This window comes from Enhydra lutris, unplaced genomic scaffold, assembly GCF_002288905.1.
Source record: "Enhydra lutris kenyoni isolate GAN:26980312 unplaced genomic scaffold, ASM228890v2 scaffoldscaffold57, whole genome shotgun sequence".
Taxonomy (NCBI): Eukaryota; Metazoa; Chordata; class Mammalia; order Carnivora; family Mustelidae; genus Enhydra; species Enhydra lutris.
Genome location: NW_019154141.1, coordinates 7,464,180 through 7,487,594, shown reverse-complemented (window position 1 = coordinate 7,487,594; position 23,415 = coordinate 7,464,180). Strand labels below are relative to the sequence as shown.

Below are 23,415 nucleotides of genomic sequence, written 5' to 3'. Positions count from 1 at the left end.
AAAAAAATCTCTCAGCTTCTCTATTAGGTGAGAGAGAACTTTTGGCCGGGGGGGGGGGGGGGGGAGTAGAGGCAGAGGGAAAGAGAATCTTAAGCAGGCTCCAACTCCAGGGCAAGACAGATGCAGGGCTCAATTTCACGATCCTGAGATCATGACCTGAGTCAAAGTCAAGTTGGATGCTTAACTGACTAAGCCACCCAGGCTTTTTTTTTTGAAGATTTATTTATCTTCGAGAAAGCAAGTGACAGAGTGCGAGCAGGAGGGAGTAAAGGGAGAAAGAGAATCTCAAGCAGAATCTATCAGAGAGTCTTTTGAGGATTATACGGATGGAACCCATTTATTGTCACGAGGTGTTCCTATAAACTACATCCCAAGAAGGACTACTGTGAAGCAGGTCTTACAGAAACAAAATTTTTCCTACACAAAATTATATAGTAACTTGGGGTTATAGTCCTAAGATGAAACACCAAATTACAGTATCCTAAGTATGAAAATGAGCATAAAGTAGTGGAGCAACTGGGATCTGAATTGTATTAGAAATGAAATATCTAGGGGCGCCTGGGTGGCTCAGTGGGTTAAAGCCTCTGCCTTCGGCTCAGGTCATGATCCACGGTGCTGGAATAGAGCCCCATATCGGGTTCTCTACTCAGCAGGGAGCCTGCTTCCCCCTCCTCTCTCTCTGCCTGCCTCTCTGCCTACTTGTGATCTCTGTCAAATTAATAAAAAAATCTTAAAAAAAAATGAAATGAAATATCTAATACGCAAAAACCACAACTCTATCTGGGGTGCCTTGAGTGGCTCAGTCAGTTAAGTGTCTGACCCTTGATTTCAACTCAGGTCGTGAGAGTGAGCCCCACAACAGGCTTCACACTCAGCACAGAGTCTGCTTCAGATTCTCTTCCCTCCCTCACCCCCTCCCCCTGGTTGTACTCTCTAAAATAATAAATAAATAAATACTTAAAAAACAAAAAACTACAACTCTAATTACTGGCTTTGTTAATCTAGGGAATAGCATGTGACCTAAAAGCAACAGGAAAACCTTAACAGACATTTATTTAAAACCACTTTAGGGGTACCTAAATGGCTTAGTCAGTAGAGGATGCAACTCTTCATCTCAGAGTTGTGAGTTAAAGCCCCATGTTGGGTGTGGAGCCTACTTAAGGGAAATTAAAATAGAAGAAAATAAAACCACGTAAGTAATAGTACACTGCTTTCTTAAGTGAAGAAAAGGTTGGGGCACCTGGGTGGCTCAGTGGGTTAAAGCCTCTGCCTTTGGCTCAGGTCATGATCCCAGGGTCCTGGGATCGAGCCCCGCATCGGGCTCTCTGCACAGCAGGGAGCCTGCTTCCCTGTCTCTCTCTCTGCCTGCCTCTCTGCCTACTTGTGATTTCTGTCTGTCAAATAAATAAATAATTTTAAAAATATACTTAAAAAAAAGAAAGAAAGAAAGAAAGAAGAGGTTCCAGGAGGAGGAAATTTAAAATGATGACTCTTCAACTGAAGAGTTGTCCAGAATTTTTACTTTTTTTTTTTTTAACTTAAGATATTTATCTGTAGCAAACAGAAGAATTTCAAATATTCAGGTAATTTGGGTATGCTTTTAAGTGTCCCAAATTTATAATGATGATGATTTACAGAAGTGGAATGGTACAGTCTAAAGTCACACCTCAGTTCTGCTAAGTACAAAGCTGTGGGAACTGCATGAGACACTTAACATTTAGGAATAAATTACTGGTAAGCCTTTTCAGGTCTATAGTTTTCTGAGTCTGAAATTTCTAAGAATCGAAACATACTATGTAAAAATCTATTTTACGAAAATATTAAATGAAAATGATAGACCATACAGTGTATGCTCAATGTGGTAACTATTTAAATCTGTGAAACAACTCCATCCATTCATCTGGCCATCCACATACAGATTAGAAAGCAGACAGCAGAGATGAGAATGGCAGTGTTCAGTTTTAAAGTGAAATTTATGCCAAAACAATTTTGTAATTTCCAATCACATCCACCAAAGTAAAAACTGATTGAGGCAAAAATTACCAAGAGATCTAAAACCACTGTTAGGGAAGAATATTCCAGAATAAGATATTCACATAGTCTCAAAGATATACACAGGATACTTAGGGTTACAAAGAGAAAAGGCAGAGGCAATCTGGTAAGCCCTACCTTAACTAAGTTATCCAGTTTAACATCACCAATGATGGGGTAAGTTGCATCAATGCCTCCTCCTGCTGTATTATCTCTGCAGCATCCCCTGTCAAAATGTTAATCTGAATCTGATCATGTAAAAATAAGACAAATCCAAATTGAGGGACATTCAGCAAAATAGACGGCCTAGATTCCTCAAGAAGGCAATTATCTAGGGAGGTTAAGGAAATATGAAAACTAAATACAACGCAATATCCTTGAAAAGGATTTTAGGAGGAAAAAGTCCAGCTCTAGGTACATTACTGAGGCAATTATGGAAATCTAAAGGACTGTCATCATTCAAACAGTACTGTATTATTCTTAATTACCTGAATTTGATAATTGCATTGTGGTCATGTTAAGTAACGCTCTTGTTTTAGAGGATTAAACTGATGTATTTATGGGATTAAACTGAATTAAGGGATTAATCTGGATGTTTGCAAATAACTCTCAAATGATCATTAAAGAAAGAAAAAATATATGGACAGTGGTGAAAGGAACATGGCGGAATGTTACCAATAGGTAAATTTAAGTCAAGAATTGGGGCGCCTGGGTGGCTCAGTGGGTTGAGCTTCTACCTTCGGCTCAGGTCATGGTCCCGGGGTCCTGGGATCAAGCCCCGCGTCTGGCTCTCTGCTCAGGAGGGAGCCGGCTTCCCCCTCTCTCTCTGCCTACTTGTGATCTCTCTGTCAAATAAATAAAGTCTTTAAAAAAAAAAAAAAAGAATAAATAGGTGTTCACTGTTTTTTTCTTAAAACTACTTTGGGACTAGGGGTGTCTACGTGGCTCAGTCATCAAGTGTCTGCCTTCAGCTCAGGTCATGATCCCAGGGTACTGAGATAGAGCCCCACATCGGGCTCCCTGCTGAGCAAGGAGTCTGCTTCTCCCTCTGCCCCATCCCCCTATGCTCGCTCGCTCTCTCAAACAAATAAAATCTTAAAAAAAAAAAAAAAAAAAGGATAGAGGAAAAAGGTACACTGCCTATATGTAGTGAACACAGATAGATTTATTTTCCAGAAAGATTACTGCAAACCCTCAGAATTGTTACCCTATAGCTGGACAGATAAGATCCATTATTCAATAACTTTATTCAATAACCATTTACTGAACACTAATTATGTGCCTGTGGTCCTGTGTTTAGAGTGCAGAAAGGGTAAGACACAATCCTTGGTTTGAAGGACTCAGCCTCTAAGAGTCTGCTGTCAACTGTACTTCAATAAAAAAGTTTTCTATATGTCCTTATAAAATCCTTATTTCTAAATTTAGTGACTCAGACCGTAGGCAACCTAATTTTGTACTTATATTGAGCATCAGCAATGTTTCCATATTTACAACCAAATTACTAAACTTCACAATAAAGACTGTAAAAGAACCAATATTTATTTTTATAAGGACATATACAGAAACTACTATGAAAGCCTGCATTTTTTACTTCTGCTGAGAAGTAACTGTATCACTTTAAATTGAGCAAGAAGTCCTATTGTACGAAGTGAACGTGACAATTAATATACGGGGTTACCCTTGTAATCTTTTCTCTCAGGATTAAAGACAGATTTAGCAGACTGAGAAGCAGCAGCGGTCTGTTATCTGCCATAGTTGTAACTAAAGTGTACCGAGAGTGCCAGCCTAAAATGAAGCCCTTCTCCGATGCAAATTATGTTAAGTAGCTGGGATTCTGTAACGCTGATCTCTACAATCACACTGGAACTTGCATTTCTGCACTAGAATTTACAGGAATTTTTGTTTTTAACTTATTCTAACCCTTCAAGTTAAAACAGGTTTCAAAACGATTTACTTAACAGAGACTTGCACAGCTCAGAAGTGTTTCAAGTTATTTATAGAGATCTTATTCATCACCTGAAAGAATTATTTCACTTTTACCAAAGATAAATTTGAGTTTCTTTTCAAGAAACAAAATACCATTTTGTCTACATAAAGTCCCTCACTTGCCCTAAATCCAAAGAATTAAAACAGGGAATTCTATGGTCAGTCAACCTATAAAAAACTATTTTCAGAAGAGAAACCTAAATTACCAACTAATCATGAAGATAATCTGAGATATAATAAATAGAATGAGGTATTGTTCAACACCTGAGCATGTAAAGAACGTAAGTGGAAGCAGGTAAAGTACAGAAGGAAGTGGCAGAAGAGAAGCATATGTCTGTATGAAGACCCTTCCCCACCCTGCTTACAGAATTCACCTCCTTTGTCACCCAAGAGCTTAGACGCACTGGGACAGCTTCTGACTCTGATAAAACTACATTCTTCTTAAAATCACCGTTTCTATGGTGATTTTTTTTTCTTTAACTAAATGAAGAACTAATCAAAAAACATGGTAAGAAATCAGATTTTTATCAATACACAAATAAGTTTACTTAAAATCAGCTCAGTTACATATTTAAAAAAAGCTTCGGAACCTCTCCCCACCAATGTCTATAAACTAAAATAGGTTCACGTGAAACCTACAGTCCAACCCAGAAGCATCCGTAAGTGACGGCCCAGGTACTAGAGGACACATTTCTCTTGTCACTGACAGCGAGAGTCACAAACAAAACACATCCCTTGCCTGGATAAGCAGGAAGAAATCAGATAAAAGAGGCTCATAAAACGTCTGTGAAGGAGAACTGGTTATATCAGAAGAGTTCCAGCACTTCAATTGAATATAATTCTCTATTGTTCTTTTCTTGATTTAATTTCTGCAGCTCACGAAAACTTACTTCAATCTTGTTGAGCTCGGAACAAATGCAAACCTAAAGAAAAAAGTTTCGGAGTAACTTTTACCATAACTTTTACAAGTACAAATCCTCCATGACCACTTATAACTATTCCAAGATAAAAATTTTAAGAAAAAATTATAATTTAAGTGATAACTTGGGTACTAATGAAACTCGATATATATCAAATAATCACACACCTGGGATTTCACAAACTTGTAAAGACTCAACAGTAGCCTTTTTGCTTCTGGTATCATCACAACAACAGTAAAGTTAGCATCCAGAAGTAGACATATCCAATCCATAATCTGAAGACAAACAGGAAAAGGAAAATTAAGATTTTAAATTTAATTTCAGCTTAATTCATTTTACAAAGTCCAGAATTATATCAGTTATAAAAATTAGTCTTGTTTACTAAAATCTAAACATTTAAGTTTAGAAATGGAGTAATTTCTAACCAGTATAAAAAATACTCTTCTTCGATTTACACTTATTTCACAAGCATAACTCAATCTTTTTCACATGATTTCACCCATGTAGGGAATTTACAAAACATATGAACAAAGAAAAAAGAGACAAACCAAAAAAACAGCCTCTTAACTAGAGAGAACAACCGTTGATTACCAGAGGGTAGGCAGGTGGAGAGATGGGGTAAACAGGCGAAGGGGAATAAGAGTTCCCTGATCAGGATAAGCACTGGATGCTGTTAAGGGCTGAATCACTATACTGTATACCTGAAACTAGTATAATACTGTATGTTATCTATACTTGAATTAAAATAAAAAGTAAAACAATAAATTGAAAAAAAGATGATCTTACTTGGTTCAGGGTTGGAGGGTGTAGCCCAGGAAGAGTCATAGTAGCATTTTCACTACACTTCAGATAAAGGAAATACAAATACTGGAGAAATAGCTGGGTAGGGGAAAAAAGGACAATTTATCACCTTGATAGAATAATGTTCTCTCTATATAAAGCCAACAAAGAGCCAAAAAAAATTAAGAAGGTACTGAGTTTAGTTATACATCAAACAAATAAGCTAGACACCTGGGGACACAAAAATGAATAAAATGCAGTCTTTGCCATCAATGAGGAATTCATCTGGTTTGGGAGGGGTGGCTGGGGAGCTTATTCTGTTTTTAAGTAGTAAGTAGAAAAGAAAATCCATCTCTCAGCAACTTTCAGTTTCTACTTAAAGAAAAACAACAACAACAACTAAACACCCAAAATGTGTATGTATCTATGTATGTATATATGTATTTTTAAAATAATCTCTACACCTAACATGGGCCCAAACTCATAACCCCGAGAGCAAGCGCCACATGCTCTGCCAACTGAGCCAGCCAGACACTTGCTTTTAACTTAGATGGATTAACCTGGCCTTCAGGCTTGGCACCAGGAATATGCTAAGATCTGCCAACCAAAAGTTACTGTCTCCTAGGCACTATTTTTCAGGGTGGGGCTGGGAAACCTCTTATTCACATGAAAGAACCTGATAACCTTTTAAAAATACCCCTAAAGCTGGTTAGAGTTAAGCAGGAAAATGTACACCAGAAATAAGAGGTGCCTGGGTGCCTCAGTCAGTTAAGTGTCTGCCTTCAGCTCCGGTCATGATCATAGGGCCCAAGGATCAAGCCTCCCCCGCCTCCACCCCCACCATGAAGCTCCCTGGAGAGTGGAGAGTTTGCTTCTCCCTCTGACCTTCCCCCATCTGATGCATGCTCGCTCTCTCTCTCAAATAAATAAATAAAGTCTTTAAAAAAATAAATAAAGCAGAAATAAAATTATATAGGATGCTAAGAACACTTACAGTGACATGTTGTGCTGGAATGTCTTTCAAGTGAGGCAGAAGAAACATTTCGCTGTAAGCCGAATGAAGAATTGCATTTCTACTTAGGACTAAAGGAAAACCTTGTTTCAATAAATAAAGGCTTTTCCACTGAAATTATGAGTAACTCCTTTCCCCAGTGATATCTCTTCTAAATTTGTAAGAAGTTTTACTTTTCTCAAAGAGTTCTATCACTGAACTTTCTCATAAATACCAGAGGTCATTTGGGATACTTCACTCCTGTAATTGGTATTTATCCAGAATATTAATTTTTAGAATCAATAAAGTTTCTGCCTTCACAAAGCTTCTTAAATCAGGTTTAAGAAAGCTGTTTGCATAGAGCACTGACTGTACTCCATTTTCCAGCAGAAACTGAAAAAAACTGAAAAACAGAAAACTACTGAAATGATCTATTTACTCCCTAGTTGCTGCTCAGCACTTGAGTGTAGGGAAAGAGACAATGCGGGGGAAATTATTTCAAAGGATACAGCAGAGCTGCTCTCTTTGGTATCACAGGGCACGACGTGGTCTCCTCTGCTGCATCCTGAGGCTTTTTGTTTAACTCCCGATCACAGTTACCACAGTTTTCTTCTTCAGCATTGAAGCCATTGTGAAGAACTTCCGTTTGCTCTTCCATTTTCTCTTCTTGCACAGAATCACTATAGTCAGAAACTGATTCCATATTGATTTCTGCTTCTTGAAGACTGCCATCACTAATGCTATCATGTTCATTGAAAGCGAGAAATGAATTCTAATCACTGCATGATCTCACTGGACAAATGTTCATTTTGTAGGCATTCAAAGTTTCAGAAATCAAGTAATGTAAAAGATTAAAAATGCAGTAATGAAAAAGGACCTTCAGCTTCTAACTTACCTCAAGAAAATTTTTAAGCAAGCACAGGTGACTGATTCAGGAATGTCAGGGAACTGTTGTAGACAGAGCTGTAACATCTGTACATCTGCCTTTTCTAAGGCAGCCTCCATCAAGCCAGGGCATAAGCTAAGACAAAAAAATCATGAATCATTCTGGTGTAATAAGAAAAATCTCAAGTGCAAATACTGTATAAGCTTTTTCAGAGTATGAAAATTAGTAAAAAACAAGGTCAAAGAAGTTATTGCATGTCAAGTGTGGTATACAGAAACACCTACCTATGAGAAAGCACGTGTGTTTGGATAAGCTGCATCAAAGAGTTCCGAGGATAAAATGATGGTTCTGCTTTGTGTCTTCCCAGGAGTTCTGATACTATGTCTCCAATAATAGTATTAAAGTCAGGTGTTGGTTTAATAGCCAAAAATTTACATAGTTCTTCTTCAATGTGTTTTTCTGAATCTTTCTGAAAGGGCAGAAGTAAGACAGTTCAGTCTGGTACATTAAAGTCACTCTGAACTTTTAAGTCACTAGCTCAACATTTTCTTAAATCATTAACAGTATTCATGCAATCCTGCGAAACTGGAGTTCATGCTGCAACTCACTGCCCAAAGACAAACTACAAAACACAAAACGGAACACAATGCCAGAGTTTAGAAATCAAATTCTTTAAGAGGCTCAGTTACAAACATATTCAATGCAAAGGGAAAGAGGCTGCCACCATCACACTGACCTCACAAAATACTTAGTAAAAGTCAAATAAGCCAAAGTACTAGATAGCTCTGACAATCTTAACGCACTACACAACTGTTAGCTGCAGATACAAAAAAAAAAGATCATAAAAGTAAGAATGAATGAAAGTAGATGGGATTTCTTTTAACCACTTGAGCTGATTTTTGGTATTTTTAATACTGTATTTACCTTTATAGCAGATAGAAGTTGTTTGGATGCTGGATTCTGTACACTCACTTCAGGTTTTCTTCTCCTTAACTGGAATTAAATAAATTAATGAGGATCTCAAAACAATGCCAAAGATCCAAAATATATTTAGGAGAATATAAGGTGTCTTAAAGAGTCTAGAATAGCATACATATGCTCTAATCAAAAACTTTTTAAACTATTTTAATTTGGTTATAGTGAAAAGTAGATTTATTGCAACTAACTTAAATACCTTTAAGACTTTTAATGTATTTGTTTCTTAAACACAAAATCTCTACTCTCAGGAAGGCATTATTATTAATTGCAAACTGCCCATTTTCATATCTGTGTCTTAAACGTACATATGCCCATAATAATTAACTACTACACTACACATGTCATTTCTGGATAAAAGATGTCAGGTTAGTGGGTTCAAGATTCAAATTGCTCTGTCATTAAGATCAAAGCTATAGGGGCGCCTGGGTGGCTCAGTCATTGAGTGTGTGCCTTCGGCTCACTCCATGATCTCAGGGTCCTGGGATCGAGTCCTACATTGGGCTCCCTGCTCAGTGGGGAGTTTGCTTCTCCCTCTCCCACAGCATCCTCCCGCGGGTCACATGTACATGCGTGCGCACGCGCTCTCTCAACAGAATCTTTTTAAAAAAGATCAAGGGCGCCTGGGTGACTCAGAGGGTTAAGCCTCTGCCTAAGGCTCAGGTCATGATCTCAGGGTACTGGGATTGAGCCCCGCATCGGGATCTCTGCTCAGCAGGGAGCCTGCTTCCCCATCTCTCTCTGCCTGCCTCTCTGCCTACTTGTGATCTGTCAAATAAATAAAAATTAAAAAAAAAAAAAAAAAAAAGAAAGATCAAAGCTATAAGCATTGTACAGATGTGAATCATTAAGGTAATTCAACCTTTTCTTTTTTTCTTTCTTTTTTCCCCCCCAACATTTGCATTAACATTTCTATTTCAACTACCAAACTTACAATTCTCTTTGACTGCTCTGAGTTCTGGGATCCAAATCTATGTCCCCGAGATGTTTCCCAGTTTACAAAGTGAGGCACAGTCTGAGTGCCTAAGAAAACACAAAGCATACAATTTCTGGAATTTTTTGACTTACTGTATTTTGCCAACCAATCAAAGAACAAAAAATGACCATTTGCGCACAGTTTAAGATCACTGTTTAAAGATCACTGAATTCCCTTGAGAACCCCAGATCAGTACATCATAATACAGTATAAAGCTATGTGCCAGTAACATTAAGCCAAGAGAGGAGACCACTGATAAGCCTGGAAGGGTAAAACTATTAATCATTTTGTCTGGACTCTCCCACTGCCCCTGATGTCAGAACCCTGGTGTTTAGATCTTCAGTCTGCAGCAGCAACTGCAATGGAGACTGTTCCCAAGGTAGACACCTGGGTCAAGGAAACTTCAATAATCATGGCAAATTTCAACATCAAAAACAGGTTCTGCAAACTGATGGTTGTAGAAATCTACATCAAACTGGAAGTTAATAAAATGGTTTATCTTAGTAAAAAAACAGAAGGTCCTGGGGCACCTGGCTGGCTCAGTCAGTAGTGCATGTAACTCTTGATCTCAGGTTCAAGACCCACAATGGATACAGACGTTACTTAAAAAACAAAAACAAAACCAAACCACAAACGGAAGTTCCTACCTGGATCTTGACTATGCTTGAGTTTTCCAAGAGCACCTGCTAATGAAGATACTTCACACTTGTACGGAATCACCGTAAGAAATTTTCCATGTAGCACAAATAAATTTTCCCCATAATACCAGAGCTACAAAAAAATGTTATAAAAAATGTAAGCAGGGGCGCCTGGGTGGCTCAGTCATTAAGCATCTGTCTTAGGCTCAGGTCATGATCCCAGGGTCCTGGGACTGAGCCCCGTATCAGGCTCCCTGTTCATCAGGAAGCCTGCTTCTCCCTCTCCCACTTCCCCTGCTTGTATCCCCTCTCTCACTGTTTCTATCTCTGTCAAATAAATAAATAAAATCTTTTTAAAAAGGAAAAAAGTAAGCAATTTTTTTTTCCACTTCTAAGATCTGAGTTGCATTTATAACAGTAACTTATGGTATGAGGAATCTTAATATAACAAAAAAAAAATGACAAAACAAAGTTAAGCAACTTTCCAGAATAATCTCACATGTACAACCTACTGAGTAGGTTTACACAGCTCTTATTTTTGCCCACGTCTGAATAAAGCATAATTTGAAGAATATGCTTTACTCCTAAAAAATTTGATCAACATATGCATTTAAAATAATTATTTAAAAGTAATATTGCCACTGTTATACACCTATTAATGTAATAATTACCAAGGGTACCGTAACAGGGCACTCTGTTAATGATGTGCTAGGTGATAAAAGCAGAATTTAATGTTTTTGTTTTTGTTTTGGTGCAGAAAGGTGATTTTTATTAAAGCATGGGGACAGCACCCATGGGGAGAAAGGGCTGCTGCTAACATTGTTTCTATCTTATCACTCCACTTTTTAAAACGGTAAAATGTAAGATGGATATATGAACAAAAAGCTTAAAGGAACATGGAAATCAAACAAGTTTGTTAGAGTGGTAGAACTGTAAGTGGTTAATTTTGTTATTATTTGTTTCAATATAAAATCATATTGCATGCTGTGAAATCTAGACTCCTTATGCTCTAATTACAACTATCTTAACATCACATTACCTTGATTACATTTTACTTATATATGAAAATGCATTCACTGAACAACCAATCCTTATGGGCACCTTTGACAGACACTGAAGAAAAAATGGGTAACAGAATAGACGAGGACCCCTGCCTCAGAAGTTTGGTCTGGATGGCTAACATTTAAACTCTTCAATAATTCTTATGTAAGTGGCGCCTGAGTGGCTCAGTCAGTTAAGCATCCAACTCTTCATTTCAGCTCAGGTCATGATCTCAGGACCCTGGGATGGAGTCCCGTAGTGGCTTCTGCACTCAGCGGGGAGTCTACTTGAGATTCTCTCTCTCCTCTCCCTTTGCCCCTCCCCGTGCTTGTGCCTGCCCTCCCTCTCTTTGTCTCTGTCTCTCAAATAAATACAGAAATAAATCTTAAAAAAATAATCCTTATGTAACTCCATGATAATGTTAACCATGTAACCTAAAAGACTAATTTCCTAAGAAAAGTAACAGCCCTGGTGTATGGTTCAAAATACAAGTGGAACTGGAATGGGGCTCCTGGCTGGCTTAGTCAGTAGAGCATGTGACTCTTGGTCTCGAAGTTTTGAGTTCAAGCCCCACACTGGATATAGAGAATACTTAAAAAAAAATAATAATAAAGGGGCACCTGGGTGGCTCAGTAGGTTAAGCCTCTGCCCTCAACTCAGGTCATGATCTCAGGCTCATGGGATCGAGCCCCATATCAGGCTCTCTGCTCAGCGGGGAGCCTGCTTCCCCCTCCACCTGCCTGCCTCTCTGCCTACCTGTGATCTCTCTGTCCAACAAACAAATAAATAAAATCTTTAAAAAATAATAATAAACAGAAATAATTTATAAAGAAATACAAAAGTAAAAACTTCAGGGGCACCTGGGTGGCTCAGTGGATTGAAGCCTCTGTTTTTGGCTCAGGTCATGATCCCAGGGTCCTGGGATCGAGCCCCACATCAAGCCCCACATCGAGCCCTACATTGGGCTCTCTGCTCAGCAGGGAGCCTGTTTCCCCCTCTCTCTCTCTGCCTGCCTCTCTGCCTACTTGTGATCTCTATCAAATAAATAAATAAAATCTTAAAAAAAAAAGTAAAAACTTCAAACCAAAGAGCAGCTACGTTTTACTTGCTCATTGTTCTTCCTTGATCTAAAATTGCCTATATGGGGCGCCTGTGTGGCTCAGTGGGTTAAGCCTCTGCCTTCATTCAGGTCATGATCCCGGGGTCCTGGGAACGAGCCCCACATCGGGCTCTCTGCTTGGCAGGGAGCCTGCTTCCCTTCCTCTCTCTCTGCCTGCCTCTCTGCCTACTTGTGATCTCTCTCTGTCAAATACATAAGTAAAAATCTTAAATAAATAAATAAATAAAATAAAATAGCCTATAATTGAAAGTGACAAACTTAACAAAAATTGAAACAATAACCAAATTAAATATAATCTTGCAAGTAAAAATTATTTTCTCAATTTAATCAAAAACTGCTAAATTATTAAAATATGAAGTCTCTTCCTTTATACTGTATTTATCATGCACAAAAGTACCTAAATTTGAAAATCCCCAAAACCAAAAACTTACTTGACCGCTGGTCCCCTGTGGTAGTTCTTTGGAAGCCTGTAGTGTTTGAAATTTTGTGTTCCATATGGAGACGCATTCTACAAAGACAGACAAATTCAGAGTTGTACCACATATAAACATGTGACGCTGAGGGTGATGGGGAAGGAAGTGAGGAGATTAGGGAGACTCACAGTTAAACATGTAAGTCTTGTTTTATTAGGCATAAAATGAGTAATGAAGAGAGTGATTGCCACAGAAACTCAAGGAAATGAGATCTTATGACAAGAAGTGGACATGGGTGAGGGCAGCGGGCATATGGGATATCTACATACCTTCCCCTCAATTTTGCTGTGAACCTTAAACTGCTCTAAAAAAATAAACTGTTAATAATAACAATAATAGTAAATTAGTAATAAATGTTGATATGGAAAGGGCTCTACAATCCCTCAGTAAGTGAATAAATAAGGTGCACAAGTGTGAATGGTTTGCTACTATACATGTAAAAAGAAGAGGAAAGAAAAGTAAGTAGTAGTATTTGCTTGTACACATGTGCTTGTACCCATGTCTAGAAAGAGCCACAGGAAGCTCTAACAGTAGTTACCGGGCTTTGGTGATTAGAGCAGGACCCAGAAGAGGGATGACGGTAGGGGCGAGAGAAGCACAGCATGGTAAAGTGACAAAGTGCCGGGACTGGAGATCAGTAAGGTCTGTGGCCTGGGTAAAAAGGGTCACCCTACTTAGTTATCCAATACCTGTCTGCTGACTTGTAAAATAGGACTGCTGTTAGTAACTACTTTGTTTCCTAGTGTTGCTGAAAGATTAAATGATACAAACAAGATAATATACATAAAATGCCCTGCGCAGGATAGCTGTGCTCTAACTAGTAGCTCCTATCTTAAGAGGGAGAAACTTAAGAACAAAGTACACGGACTACGATGGACAGGTTAAGAGTACAGTCAGTAGGCAGCCTGTGATGAATAAATCAAAGGATTCTTGCTCAGAAACGGAGAAAAGAGACTGGAAAGAGTGGATGAGGTCTAGACTATGGAGAGACCTTAATACTAGACAAAAGATTCTGAGTTTCATAGTGTTGCCTGAAAAACCCTAATCTCACACTGGCCAGAACAAATGTATTTTTTGTGATAGACAGTAAGTCTGTGTGTGTGTGGAGGGGTTATCTGGGGGCAAGAGGAGGTGGAAAGGAGAATGATGCTCTGATGTCAGAGATGAAAAAGCCTATTAGCAGTTCCTGAATATCAGGTTGTCCAAGTCTAGTGGATTTCCTTTCTGCTGAAAGGCTATGAATTCGAATCCCTACCACAAGGCTTACCGATGATCAAATGCCTATAGGCTGGCACAGATATTGGCAGTTTTTATTCCTTTAAGACATTAGTCATAGGCAAGGTAGTAATACAAGGAATATTTCTAAAAGACGGGGCACCTGGCTGGCTCAGTCAACAGAGTATGTGACTCTTGATCTCAGGGTTTTGAGTGTTGGGTGTAGAAATAAGTAAAAATAAATAAATAGGTAAATAAGTAAATACACAAATAAATAAAATAAACAAACTTAAAAAAAGTAACTAATGTAAGATGAAATCAAAGACCTATTCAAGGAGAGTTAGGAAGCTACAAAAATAATTTGATTATGATGCTAAAGAAAATTAATGGGTGATAATAAATAAAAAAGAAAAAGACTAAAAGGCACACTTTGAAGGAAAAATCCAAAGGACTTCTTAATGGATCAGATTTCAGTCACCCTTGGAAGACGGCAGCAGTGGTCCTAGGACCGCTACATGATCTTGATCCAGGACGGTGAGTGCAACACCATTTCGAGCATCACCAGACACCACAGTCTTGAGCAACAGTGATCTAACCACCCTCTGATCTTTCTCTGGGTCACGTGGATGTATTGGTACCAAGGTTTCATATACACATCCATCAGAGCCTGTTGGAAACAAGTATTTGCTATTATCAGATAAAGGACAGCTCTGTATCTATTACAGTTCAAAGTACTAGGTTGTTTGTAAGTTGTATCAATTTCATATAGGATACAACTAGAAAAATAAACAGATTCAAAATCATACCACTCTATGCTTTCCCTTAAATTGTACTACAAACCTAAACTTGAGGGAGGAATATTATTATTAAATCTCTCAGTAAGAAATGTCACAACAGCTAAATACTCATTATAACTTAGAATATGCGAGGGAACTGCAGGAATACAGACAATCTAGTCACTAAAAGGATATACCTCATATTCAACATTAATTATGAATAATAATCTCATATGAAAACCATATGAAATTGCTGTTTTTTTGGCATGTCAACTGAATTTTGGCAATTTTATTGTGGTTCTAGTTATGCTACAGGAAGATTTTTATGACCTTTGGTTCAGATTCCCTTATTACAGTATTCATTCAGTAAACTAAAACTTAACTCATAAACTTTCATTCAGCAATAAGAGTATCTGGGGCACCTGGCTGGCTTAGTTTGTAGAGTATGCAATTCTTAATCTCAGTTGTGAAGTCAAGCCCCATGCTGGGCATGAAGCCTACTTAAAAAACCAAACTAGGGGTGCCTGGGTGGCTCAGTGGGTTAAGCCTCTGCCTTCAGCTCAGGTCATGATCTTAGAGTCCTGGGATCAAGCCCCGCATCAGGCTCTCTGCTCAGCGGGGAGCCTGCTTCCTCCTCTCTCCCTCTTTGCCTGCCTCTCTGCCTACTTGTGATCTCTCTCTGTCAAATAAATAAATAAAATCTTTAAAAAAAAAAAAACTAAACCAAACCAAGCCAAATCACTAAGTATATCTTACAGATTAAACTATAAGAAAACCAGTCCCTCTTAAGCAAAGGCATTAAGCGAATTCCAAAGACCTTCTAGATAAAATAAATGATGGGAACTTTTTCTTAATAGCCATTGCAAACATTTGCACATTAAAAAATCTCACAGATTTTTTAACTGGGGTGGGAGGAAGGGATAATTCGGTGATGGGCATTAAGGAGGGTACTTGATGTAATGAGCACTGGGTGTTATATGCAACTAATGAATCACTAAATTCTACCTCTGAAACCAATAAAATAAAGATATTAAGATTTTTAAATTGTCATACTATGAAAATATTGTCCTTGTTCTTTCCTCCCTTAATTCTCTCAAAACAACTTCAAGAGGAGCCATAAAGGGCAGGATAAAGAGGACACCACAAAGGCATTTTTCTTTTTCCTAGTCACCTAAGATTGGGGTTATGCTTTAGACCATTAGATACAGATAATCTACAAGGGATCAACAAATCTATAAAATGCTGGATGGCAGAGGCCACGAATGCTTTGCTAGATTCCATTAACTCACCTGCCTCCACCATCGTTCAAAGAAGGGTCCCCTAAATCTTAAGGCTAGAAAAGAGAACTAGAAGGGTCACTCAATACCAACCTTTGTTATTTTATTATTTATTTACTTATTTTTAAAGTTTTTATTTATTTATTTGACAGAGAGAATGTGTGCGTGTGTGTGTGAGCATAAGTAGACAGAGCAGCAGGCAGAGGGAGAGGGAGAAGCAGGTGAGCAGAGATCCCAAGGTGGGACGCGATCCCAGGACCCCAGGACCACAACCTGAGCTGAAGGCAGACGCTTAATGGACTAAGCCAACGAGGGCCGCCTTAATTATTTTATGCTTCACTACTTACAGTACCAAAGAACCTAGCCTTATGATGATAAAAATAAAAAAGGATTTTTCCTTTTTTTATTGGTATTATGTTACTACTGCTTTATATATACATATATATATGTGTGTGTATGTATATATTATATATTTATATTTAATATATAAATAAAATCTGTTAAAATATACATATATATGTATATTTTAACAGATTTTATTTATTTGAAAGAGAGAGACAGCAAACATAGGCAGGGGGAGAGGAAGAGGGAGAGAGAAAGGGAGAAGCAGACTCTCTGCTGAGGAGGGAGCCCAGGACTGGGAGGTCTCAGGACCTTAGGATCGTGACCTGAACTGAAGGCAGACACTTAATGGACCGAGCACTCAGGTGCCCTGATAAATCTTAAGATATAAAAATTAGCTGCAGAGAACCAGTGACGTAATGCATGACAGATATGGCAAAGTACAAAAAGTGAAGGCACAAATGCTTGGAAGGAAGCACGGGAAGGGAAGTGCTACAACAGAAAACTGCAAAAAACCTCAGATGCTAACTCAGAAAACCCACCATCCTTTATTTATCATCTCTGTAAGTTTGAAGAAAAATACTTACTTAATGACATCAAAGAGATGAAGTTCCGATCCACAGATGCGCTGAAACTCTGTATAACAGATTTTTCTTCTTGTCCAAGTAAGAGCGTGTATTTGCTTAAGGTATGTGAGTTGAACTTTTGTATGTAAGCAAAGTAATTTCCATGCTGCACATAAAAAGGTTATTTTATTTAAAAATATTCCCATTTCAACCAATTATATTTAAATGTTAAAGCCAGTTGTCACCCTCCTAATTACTTTACTGAGTGCTTAAAAACCTCTCATCCAATTAAAGTAAAATTGTTCTAAAAAATATTTCGTTGTAACTAGATTTTTTAGTATTTAAAAAAGATATACAATAAAAAAAATCTTCTGACAGAAATACTAAAGCCCATTTTTAGTTTAAAAATAATATATGTGAATTTGAAATGTCACAAAATAGGCCAGGAATTAAAGATACCACTTACTTTTTCAGTAATAAAAATTAGAACAGTATGCTTAAATACCATGAAAATCTTTGTCCACCTAAAAAAAATAGAAGAAAATTTATAAAATGCCAAATCACCAGCTGAGAGAAACCTATCAAGCTAAATTTCAAAGAATATCTTCTATAATTTTTTAGAGTCAAAGAGATGTCAGAGAACTTAATTCAGTGTTTCCAAATACATTTCACAGAGAATTAGTAGGTATTTCTCTGCCAAATGAATCTCTGGATTAAAGGCAAGTTGCTTAACTTCCTAGAGCTTTAAAGACAATGTGAATTGTAAAGCTCCAATGGGGTGGGTGTGTGACAGTAGGCAGTGTTATTCAACTTATTTGACTCCTCCCCTTCCCGTTCCTTTTCAGTCACTTTTAGGACTAGTGCTCTGAGGAAAACATTAGGATCTCACCTGCCTGGACAGGAGGCACAGGAAGATAACTTGTAACTGAGGCTACATAGCCAAATTCTGGCAAAGTGGCCACTAGAACTCATATCCTCTACCTATTTCCCTTTTTCCTGAAGATTTCCTCCAAACACAGTTGCTCACACATTAGAGCCATTCAACAGAGCAGTCCAAGATACACCTGGTCATTGTCTACATTGTTCACTAATTACAAGGCTTCCTTCTGACTTTTAGAAATTTAGCTTGCATCAAGTGGACCAGGAGAGGCAGTAAGTTAACTAAATAGGAAATGTGATAAAATAATGGGGACTGGAGGGGCACCTGGGTGGTTCAGTTGGTTAGGTGTCTACCTTCGGCTCAAGTCATGATCCTAGGGTCCGGGGATCAGGCTCTGAACCCGGCTCCCTGCTCAGCGGGGAGTCTGCTTCTCCCTCTGCCTGCCACTCCCCGTTTGTACAAAATCTCTCTCTCTGACAAATAAATAAATAAAATATTAAAAAAAAAAATGGGGACTAGAGAAATGTGAAATCATGAAATTTCCTTCTATCATTTGAGAGTCATTTTCCCAGTTTTATACCAGAATCTGGGAAAGCAGGGTGCTGAAAGGACTATCATCATGTCACTAACAACAAACTATACTTGTCCTCAGGGGTAAGGGTTCTGACCTTGGCAGTCAGGGCAATTTAACAGGGAGAGATTTTGGGCTCATGGCACTAGCCACGTCATCTTCAAATAACTCCTATACAGTCTTCTGTCATCAAAACAGGACTCACATACCTATACAGTCTCCGCAATCACCGATCACTCCAGAGGCTTTTGGAGGATGCTGATTTGGTCAATGGCATATAAATGGTTTTTAATTAAGCTTTTACTGTATTTATAACCAAAATACTTTTGAACAAAGCAAAGAATGCTATAAAAATATGCACAGTAGATTTTTATTATGGAAAAAATTCACTTACAAGTATTGGAACTTACTTAATCACTTCTTCATCAGAGATAACAGTTTCAATTTTCTGCTGGGGCTCTGCGAGCAAGGCCTCTAAGCCACGGACAGCACCTTCCTTGAAGAGCACTAAGGGTTCTGCCCCTTGTATTGAATGTATCCTATATATCTCAGCAGACAACTAGAAGAAAGTAAGAATGCATTAGTTTTTATTCTAAAACAATTGCTCCCTAAGAGAATAAGGACATTTACAGAAAGTTTATTTTTAAGAACTGACTTGTTTTCATTTTGATTCAGCTTTATATGGTTCCACAGTCAAATGTACAACATAAAATACATACAGAAACCTTTTGCTCCTATACCATTTACCCTGTCCCCTGCTTTACCCTTAAGTCATCACTTTATAAGATATCTATTTATTTATTTGAAGATTTTGTTTATGTATTTAGAGAGAGCATGGGTGAGCAGAGGGAGGGGCGCAGGGAGAGGGAAACAGAAATCAAGCAGGCTCTATACTGTGCGCAGAGTCCAATGTGGGGCTTCATCCTACAACCCTGAGATCATGACATGAGCCTCAATCAAGAGTCTGACACTTAACTGACTGAGCCAGCCGTAAATCATCATTTTTATGCATTTTTGGTTTATCCTTTTATTTTGACTACCACCTGGCTCTCAAAACTTGAAGGTGGGGAGAGGTATAAATGACACCACTAATGCAGTTTTAAGCAGTCCCGGGGCTAAAGACTGATGCCATAATTACAACTACAGCCTGTAAGCCCAAGAAAAGAAGTTAACTCCACTGTAAAATTAAGGATCATGTTACTGCAAGGTGAATAAAAAGACTGGGGCCAGGAGACAACGGTTAGCTAGCTAGAAGTTTCAAGGGTCCAAGTGGTAACTGCCATTACATCTCAATCAGTTCTATCATGTGCCACTTCTAAAATCTACCAATTATATTTAGTTAGACATTTAGAACTGGAAAGAACTTTCAAGGTTACCCTAGTTTGAGACCCTCATGTTTAAGTAAGAAAAGTTAATTAACACACTTTAGGTTAGGAGTGCCTGGGTGGCTTGATCTGTTAAGCTTATGACTCTTGATTTCGGCTCAAGCCATGATCTCAGGGTTGTGAAATCCAGCCCTGTCTCTGGCTCCATGCTCAGAGGGGTCTGCTTGAGATTCTCTCTCTCCCTTCCACCACCCCCGACCACTTGCACGTGCTCTCTCTCTCAAATAAATAAATAGATCTTTAAACACACACACACACACACACACACACACACACACACACACACACACTTAGGTCATTAGTAGAAAAGGCACAGATACTCAAGGTTCTTTCTTACTGCATTCTGTACACTCTTAAGCTATATAATAAAATCAGCAGGGTCTGTTCTACCTATTTTAAGAAAGGGCACAGTGAAGTTCTCACAAGGGACACATCATAAACATCTAAACTCATGGAAGTACCATTCAGGAATTATTTAAATCCTTAATCTCATGTAATAATAAAGTTTCTATTTTCTAACACATTAATGAACTAAGATGTGTTCCAAGATACACTATAAAATAACTAGAGTGAAAAGCTGATATAACTTTTATGCTCACTTTCACAGATATACTAAGATAAACAAAATACTACATTACAAATTATTGCATCTCACCAATAAGCTAACAGACATACTAGTAAATCCAAAGACTAATATGTGAGCCTGGGTGGCTCAGTTAGTTAAGAGTCTCCTTTCAGCTCAGGTCACGACTGTGGGGTCCTAGGACTGAGCCCCGCATTAGACTCCCTGCTCAGCCGGGAGCTGCTTCTCCTTCTCCCTACTTGTGCTCTCTTTCTTTCTCTCAAATAGATAAAAATCTTAAAAAATAAAAAAAAAAAATCCAAAGACTTACTGTAGCTTTAAATACTTTATCCAGGTTTACGTCTTCATTACTCCATATTCTCAAAACCTTAAATCAATACACACAAGTTAAAAAAGCATTCCAATTTCCACTTACATTTAACACAAATAGTTAATAAATCGACATTTGATTTGTTGCACACATTATATAAAAAGTTTTAAAACTCACCTTATTATCATGTACAACAATATACTCTCCAGTTTGAAAGTTGCATACAGCTGGACATGTTATAATTTGACCTTGTTTCACCGACCAGCTTCCCAAGGGTTTCTGATCAGAAACCTAGTAAAATCAAGGCAACATAAAATATTCAAAAACTCAATTTCAGATATTAGAGCAATTAAATTTACAATCAAGACAAAGAAAATAAGAATTAAAATAGTAACATTTAATAAATTTCCTAAAGTGGGGCACCTGGGTGGCTCAGTGGGTTAAAGCCTCTGCCTTTAGCTCGGGTCATGATCCCAGGGTCCTGGGATGGACCCCCACATCGGGCTCTCTGCTCAGCATGGAGCCTGCTTCCCCCTCTCTCTGCCTGCCTCTCTGCCTACTTGTGATCTGCCAAATAAATAAATAAAATCTTTAAAAAAATATTTAAAAAAATAAATTTCCTAAAGTAAAAAAGTAAGTAATCACAAAAAAGGCAAACACTGTACGATTCCACTTTAAGACAGAAAGTAGAATGGTGGTGTCAGGGGCTGGGGGAATGGGGAGTTACTTCTTATTTCAGTTTTTCAAGATGAAGAGTTTGGGAGACGGATGGTGTGAAGGCTGCACAACATAAACATACTTAATACACTGTACAGTATACTCAAAAAATAGTTAACAGTAAACTGCATGTTGTATTTTACTACACATATAAAAAGCTTGGGGTGCCAGGGTGCCTGGATGGCTCAGTTGTTAAGAGTCTGCCTTCGGCCTCTGGCCATGATCCCAGGACCCTGGGATCCGAGCCCTGCATCAGGCTTGCTCAGCGGGAAGCCTGTTTCTCCCTCTCCCACTTCCCTGTTTGTGTTCCCGCTCTCACGGTCTCTCTCTGCTTTCTCTCTCTCCATCAAATAAATAAATAAAATGTTTAAAACACACACACACACACACAACAAAAAACTTGGGGTGCCTGGGTGGCTCAATTGGTTAAGCCTCTGTCTTTGGCTAGGGTCATGATCTCTGAGTCCGCGGGATGACCCGCCCACTCCCCCCATCAGCCTCCCAGCTCAGCAGCAGTCTGCTTCTCCCTCTTTCTCAAATAAATATTCTTTTAAAATAAAAAACTTTAAAAAATTAATTAAAATGAAAATGTAACTAAGTTACTAAAAGAGAAAAGTAAATTAACAACACTTTTTAGTAAATAGTACATTTTAAAAAATGGGATTCCACTGTGCCTTTGAACGGGGCATGGGAAACTGAGCAGGTATACCTGGGATCATGCCAATTCCAGTCACTGTAAATTTTAAGTCCACCCAATGGTGGAGGTAAAAACCAACAGTGTCATCAGAAAGAGTCAACACCTGCAAACGCTACAGGGAATGTTGGCAACCTGTTCCCAAAACTTCAGAGTAGCTAGCTAGCTTCTTAAAGACACGGGAAACTATGTTTAGCAGTCCAGATAAAAATAATTACTTTCTACGAGACTACGAAAAGCAAAACTGCTCAGGAGTCTTGAGTGAAGAGTTTGGATAAAAAGGGGGCGGGACCTATAGAGCCTGCCAAGGACTCAACTCCAGGATTTACAGCGGATTTTAGTTGGCAACTGACAGCTCACTCGGAATCAGGATTGCGTCAAGCTACTAAGAAATCAAACGAGCAAAACAATGCGCAAAACTTTTCCCCCAAAGAGAGGGGGAAAGTGTATGAGCACAAAGTTAAACCACTGTTCCCACGCTGCCAATCACTCTCTCCCGCCCGATCTCTGTTCAACCCTTCTGCGGGAAGCGAGAGTAACTGAAAACCCGGGAGGGGATCTTAAGGCCATCACCGGGAGATGCGAAGCGAAAGCCCAGGTTTTCCTTTCCTTTCTGCGTCTAACCCACGTGCACTCAGACGCTCCGCCGCCTGAAAGTCGGAAAGAGGTCTCTCTCTCTCCAGAAAAACAACCGAGTCCTACACTAGACCTCATTCAGCAGCCCGAAGAGGCCAAGCCAGCTCTCCAATAAGCCGCTAGACGATCTCTCTCTGAAGCTGTGAGAAACCTGCAGCTCTGGCTCTGTGCTCAGAAAGGGGCGAGACCTCAGCGGGCGCTCTCCGACCACATCACCCTCACCTTATAGAGGATGACGGTCCTGCCGCCGTCCGTCACTAAAAACTGATCTGCTTTGTCGCTCTGCTCCACGCCTAGGAGTCCGTGAGGCCCGGCACCCAAGGGTACCGCAGACAACGTGAACCCCTCCTCCAAGGCTGCCATTTTGGGCAAACCTACGGACTGCAGCTCATCCCTCCCGGCAGGCTTTGCGCTTTCTCTCGCGACAACTAGGAGCCGGACCGGGCAGACACTTGCCAAATAAGAACCCTGTTTGCTGAGCGGGCGACCTCTGGCGGGCATGGACGGCGCGGCCGGCGTGCCTGGCTGTGGGCAGAGCCGGGTGGGCGGAGCCGGGACGTTGCCTCTAGACTCCTCCTCCAAGCCACGCCCCTCGGGGTCCCGGATGTACTCCTCTGGAGACGGGAAGGGCGGGCCTGGGAATGTC

General features: G+C 39.1%; 1 protein-coding gene across 2 annotated transcripts; it reads right to left on the bottom strand.

Moving 5' to 3' along the window:
- Nucleotides 1–3,676: 3,676 nt before the first annotated feature.
- LOC111158161 (nucleolar protein 11) lies at nt 3,677–23,173 on the bottom strand. 2 transcript variants are annotated; one of them, XM_022520054.1, is made up of 18 exons: nt 22,992–23,173; nt 20,900–21,013; nt 20,723–20,779; nt 18,855–19,003; nt 17,460–17,517; nt 17,015–17,159; nt 14,511–14,699; nt 12,776–12,852; nt 10,193–10,316; nt 9,504–9,592; nt 8,519–8,587; nt 7,879–8,063; nt 7,604–7,729; nt 7,218–7,448; nt 6,712–6,790; nt 5,724–5,816; nt 5,105–5,212; nt 3,677–4,940 (listed from the first exon to the last, which is right to left on the bottom strand). In XM_022520054.1, exons 1-18 carry the CDS (start codon nt 23,130–23,132, stop codon nt 4,824–4,826), a joined length of 2,151 nt encoding a protein of 716 aa, XP_022375762.1. In that variant the 5' UTR covers nt 23,133–23,173; the 3' UTR covers nt 3,677–4,823. The 2 variants fall into 2 exon arrangements, with proteins under 2 accessions (XP_022375762.1, XP_022375763.1); XM_022520055.1 differs by having other exon boundaries at nt 4,505–4,940; nt 7,218–7,388.
- Between the last annotated feature and the right edge of the window lie 242 nt (nt 23,174–23,415).

Excerpts from the sequence above, each read along its gene's own strand:
- LOC111158161 (XM_022520054.1), bottom strand. The coding sequence starts at position 23,132 with ATGGCAGCCTTGGAGGAGGGGTTCACGTTGTCTGCGGTACCCTTGGGT. Across the intron at positions 17,518-18,854 it reads TCTGATGAAGAAGTGATTAA|GTGGACAAAGATTTTCATGG; the intron begins GTAAGTTCCAAT and ends TATTTTTTTTAG. Across the intron at positions 9,593-10,192 it reads CAAGCATAGTCAAGATCCAG|GCACTCAGACTGTGCCTCAC; the intron begins GTAGGAACTTCC and ends GTGTTTTCTTAG.